At 38.5% G+C, this 5,635-nt stretch overlaps 1 protein-coding gene across 1 annotated transcript in view; it reads right to left on the bottom strand.

Annotated features, from left to right (window-relative positions):
- Window positions 1-603: 603 nt before the first annotated feature.
- The window catches only part of LOC106473218 (serine/threonine-protein kinase ATR-like), a gene marked incomplete at both ends in the record, with an annotated part of 44,227 nt that continues 39,195 nt past the window's right edge, over window positions 604-5,635 (bottom strand). The window contains one exon of the mRNA XM_022401697.1: window positions 604-719. Coding sequence (XP_022257405.1) covers window positions 604-719 — 116 coding nt within the window. The remainder of the gene's footprint in view (window positions 720-5,635) is intronic.

Here is a 5,635-nt window from a genome sequence, read left to right as displayed (position 1 = left end):
GAAAACAATTATTTCAAGATATTCACAATGATATCTACCATTCTCCATGTAATTACAAATGAAATATATTACTTGAAGATATCCACAATGATATCTACCATTCTCCATGTAACTACAAATGAAAACAATTATTTCAAGATATCCACAATGATATCTACCATTCTCCATGTAATTACAAATGAAATATATTACTTGAAGATATCCACAATGATATCTACCATTCTCCATGTAACTACAAATGAAAACAATTATTTCAAGATATCCACAATGATGTGTGACATTCTCCATGTAACTAGACATGAAAAAAAAATTACCTCAGAACTTTTTTTATTGTTGTTTCTTCAGTTTATTGTGTACCCATTATTTTTTATTACTTCATTTTTTAGTTACTTTCATTTAAACCGTTATTTCTTAATTCTGTAAGCATATTATACATCACTCTCCTTGTAAGTTGATAAAAACAATTACCTGAGAATGTGGTGGTATCCACACTGATACATACAATTCTTCTTGTAAGTAGAAATGAAAACAATTACCCAAAAGAATGATAGTATCCAGAGTGATATATATATTTTTCATGTAAATGAAATTTAAAATAATTACCTGAGAACATGATGGTATCCACGCTGATATGCACCATTTTCCATGGAGGCTGCTGATAAAGGTCCCATCTGCTGAGTTCTTACAACTTTCAGCTGTTCCAATATTTTCTCATTTTCCTATGTGATATAGCCAAGTGTGGCACAAAATTTAACACTTCAGTCCAAAAAGTATTTTCCTTATTTCATACAGACATGCATACTGTTTAAGTGAAGTGCTTCTTTTCTCCTCCCAAATACATTCACAGTACCAACAAATAAAAGGATATATATAACACTTGAAGATTGGAAATGGACCTTGCTAATTGAAGTATTTTATCTTCTTATGGGGATGTAAAAGTTTATTTTATTTATATTATAGCCTTACTTTAAAACTCATGTGTTTCTCAGGAACATTGCTATAACATTATGTGTGATTAACACTACCAGAAATAATCAAAATTAAATTAAAAATTTATGTTACACATTCCTCTACATAACATCATATTGATGGATTAAACTTATTTTCACCTGTTCCAAATAAATAGCTAGATTTAAACTAAAAACCATAACTATTACATATACACAACTGTTTAAGTTTAATGTGAGTATTATGATTTAAGTGGTTTAAGTATAGCTCAAGTGTTAAATTTAGTTATTTTTAGCAGACATAGTTTATTGCAGGTTTGTTTACATAGCTGTGTACAAATCATACCCTATGTACTTCAACTGTTGTGAATTGGCACTTGTTGTATTATTGCATCATGTTAATAGAACCTTCCAAGTTTTTCTCATTGTTTTGATTGAGTTTATTGCATCACAATATCTTGTAATGTGCAGAACGCTTGAGACCTCTGTTAGGCTATAGATAGATAGATAGATCTAGTCTGCATAAAAAGTGTATAGTGGTGATTTATAAAGTGAAATTATCACAGACTGTATTGTAACAAAAGAGTAAAGATGAAATAATTTAAATGGTGTATTTAAATGTTTTACACTCACAAAAAAGAAACCTATCATTCTACAGGTATTTGAAGAATTTGTAGAATTCTGCCACAATTTAATTCTTCGTATGAATGCTGCTGCTAGAAGAAATAGAATCAAGACAACTCGTTAGATTCACAACAAGGAGGTGCTATTACCATGAATAAACAGTACATCATTGATAGTCAGCTCAAGTTAGCAAATGGATCAACCACAACATGCCGGTAGGTGAAGGCTATGTTGGGGGCAAGAAAGTGAAAGTCCTATGAGACATTGGGTGCAGCAGTCAGAATCAGTCTAGTATCTGATGACCAGACAATGGGCAAAGTACATTTAAATGTGCTGATTGATGGGACAGTGAGAAAGTTTTCCACAGCAAGAATAAAGGTGGATACTCCATACTACATGGGAGATCTTGAGGCCATGTATATGAAGGCACCCATTAATGACTTGGTAATCAACAATATACCTGGCAGTAGAAGTTTGGAAGAACCAGACATAAAGAACACTGATGAGGCATCTGCAATGATCAGAAGAACTCAAGAATATAAAAGAAAGCAAGACATCAAGCCCCTTCAAATTTCAAAAAGTGACATTACGATTGTAGGTCTATGGGAATTGAAGGAAGCACAGAAGAAATACCATTCACTGCAGAAACTCTGGGACAATGCCTGGGAGAAAGTTGAGCACAAGGCCAAAAGAAAAGGGACTTACAGAACAGAGGACTAGAAGGGAGTGGTGTACCAGACCTATCAAGGTAATTCTACTGGGGAAGTTAAACATATCATAGTACCAACAGAATACTGAACTCAAGTGATGAAGTTGACTCACAAGTCAATTGTGGATGGACACCTAGGAGTAAACAAGACAGCAGACATGATCACCAGCAACTTCCATTGGCCAGGGGTCATCAGAGATGTTACCAGATTCTGCAGGACATGTGACATCTGCCAAAGGACAGTACCTAGAGGGAATGTAGCCTAGGTGCCAATGGGTGAAATTCCTCATATAGGATAGCCATTCAGCAGAGTAGCTGTGGACTTGATTGGACTATTACACCTGTATCTGTCAAGGGCAACCGGTACATGTTGAGACAGAGAGAGAGAAGCCCTCCTGAAAGTGTTCTTCAGAGCAGGCTTTCCAAAAGAAGTCTTGAGTGACAGAGAGACCCAGTTTACCTCAATATTGATGCAAGAGGTGTGCAGACCCATCAGCACCTGGCAGCTCTTTACCACCCAATACAAACCCAGATGTAATGGACTTTGTGAGAGAGTCAATGGGGTCTTAAAGAGCATGCTGAAGAAGATGTGCCAAGAGAGATCACGTGAGTAGATCAGGTACCTCCAGGTGGTAGTTGCTTACCAAGAAGTCCCAAAAGCGAGTACAGGATTTTCACCCTTGGAGTTACTGTACGGAAGAACAGTACGAGGCCCAATGCAGATATTCAGAGAACTGTGGACAGGAGAAGAGTCATAAGTGAGGAACACATACCATTATGTGTTAGGCCTCAGAAACCAATCGGAGGAGACCTTTCAACTCACTTGAAAAAGTCTGTATGCAGCCCAAGGCAGGCAGAAGCACTTCTATGACAAGAAGTCCAAGGATCGATGTTTCAGGGTCGGATAGAAGATCTTAGTTCTGATACCCACAGAAAACAGCAAACTCACATCAAAGATATTGATTTTGTCATAAAAGATGAAGAACTAAGACCACTGGGCAGAAATGAGATGCACAAAGGCATCAGTGAAGAAATGATTGACAAGCAGAAGAAAGAGCTACAAGATCTACCATGCCAGTATGCAGCTGTCTTCACAGATAGACCAGGTAAGACAGACCTTGTGTAACACAAGATTGAGACCATGACCAAGAACTCAGTCAAAGTGAAGTCTTACCAGATGCCCTATGCAATGAGAAACATGATCAAGCAAGAAGTTGAAGTAATGTTAGAAACTGGAATCATTGAGCCTTCGAATTCAGTCTACTGTTCACTGGAGGTAATCGTGAAGAAGAGGGTTGTCTCAAACTCTTCTGCATAGATTTCCAGAAGATGAACCTCATGACAAAATTAGACTCCAAACCTATGGGAAACCCAGAGGCCATCACAGTGAAAATAGATGGGGCCAAGTTCTCTTCTAAGGTCGACCTCAGAAAAAGTTATTGGCAGATCCCAACGGAGATAGTGTCCAAAGAGAAGACAGCCTTTGTGACACTTAATGGATGCTACTAGTTCAAGAGGATGCCAACTCAGCAGCAACATTCACCTCATGATGAGGAAGATGTTGCACAAAACCACCAACATTGTGCACTATGTGGATGACATTCTGACACACACAGTCAGATGAGAAGACCACCTGAAGAAACTCAAGGATCTGTTCTGGTGAGTGAGGGCAGTAGGTCTGACCATCAGATCATCTAAGTGCTACATTGGATATTCTGTGATGGACTTTGTTGGACACAAAGTGGGTGACTGCCAGATAAGTGTGGAAGGTGCACCAGTTCCAATGACTAAGCAGCATGTCAGATCCTTCCTGGGGTTAGCGGGATACTATAGGAAGTTCATCCTAAACTCTGCTGAATTCACTGCACTACTGACTGACCTGACCAAGAAAGGCCAACACAACAAGGTGAAGTGGGAACAACCACAGAAAAAAAAAAAAGAGTTACAAGGTCTACTATGTCAATAAACAGATGTCTTCACAGATAGAGCAGGCAAGACAGACCTTGTGCAACACCAGATCAAGACCACGACCAGGGATCCAGTCAAGGTGAGGCTATATCATATGCTCTATGTGATGAAAGACCTGATCATGCAAGAAGTCAAGACAATGTTAGAAGCTGGAATCATTGAGCCTTTGAATTCAGCCTACTGTTCACCAGTTGTAATTGTGAAGAAGAAGGACAGCTCTAACAGCTTCTGCACAGATTTTCAGAAGCTTAACCTCCTGATGAAATTCATTTCTGAACCTACGGGTAACCTAAAGGCTATCATGGTGAAACTAAATGAGGCCAATTTCTTTTCTGAGATCGACCACAGTAAAGGTTATTGGTAGATCTCGATGGAGATAGGATATAAAGAAAGACAGCCTTTAGAACATCAGAAAAATAATACCAGTTTAAGAGGATGCCAACTGGGTTAGTCAACTCAGCAGTAACATTCAACCTCATGATGAGGAAGATGTTGCACAAAACCACCAACATTGAGAATTATGTGGACAACCTTTAGACCCACACATCCAGAAAGGAAGACCACCTGAAGAAACTCGGAGAGCTGTTGAGGCAAGAGAGAGCAGGTCTTGACCATCATACCATCTAGGTGCTATATCAGCTACTCTGTGTTGGACACAAGGAGGGCAACTGACAGATAGCCATAGGAGAGGCGAAGCTAACTTGCATACGAGATGCACCAGCTCCAACAACTAAGCAACAAGTCAGGTCCTTCCTGGGGTTTGCAGGATACTATAGGAAGTTCATCCAAAACTATGCTGAAGTCACTGCACTACTGACTGACCTGACCTAGAAAGGTCAACCTAACAAGATGAAGTGGGAACAACCACAGCAGATGAAATTCCAGAAGATGAAGAACATGTTAGGAAGTTTGCCAATCCTAAGAATGCCAGACTTCAACAAACCATTCATTGTTGAGGTCGATGCATCAGAAGTTGGAATTGGAGCAGTAGTTCTGCAAGAACATGAAGACAAACTGTTTCCCATAATGTATGTCAGTAAAAAGCTGTCTAGCTATATTTGCCTTCCAGAAATTTCAGAACTACCTCTATGAGAAGTAGTTCATCATACAGACAGATTATTAGCCCCTTGCATACATATAGAGGTGCAAGGATCATGAGGTAAAATGTGTTTCCAGAACTACCAATTCCACAATGAAACCATCAAGGGGATTGCAAGTATTAATGCAGACTGTAGGAGTAGACTTTGTGCATGAACTGAAAACAGTCTTTGTATATAGTATGAAAAATATTGTAAATATTCTCTTGAAGAGGTGCTTATTGTTAGATATACACGAATGTTTCATTTTAAGTGTAATGTTAGCATTATAATTTAGACAATTTATATTG

The sequence above is a fragment of the Limulus polyphemus genome, unplaced genomic scaffold (genome assembly GCF_000517525.1).
Source record: "Limulus polyphemus unplaced genomic scaffold, Limulus_polyphemus-2.1.2 Scaffold5982, whole genome shotgun sequence".
Taxonomy (NCBI): Eukaryota; Metazoa; Arthropoda; class Merostomata; order Xiphosura; family Limulidae; genus Limulus; species Limulus polyphemus.
Note: the sequence above shows the minus strand (reverse complement) of the source record. Positions and strands in the feature narration are given on the sequence as shown.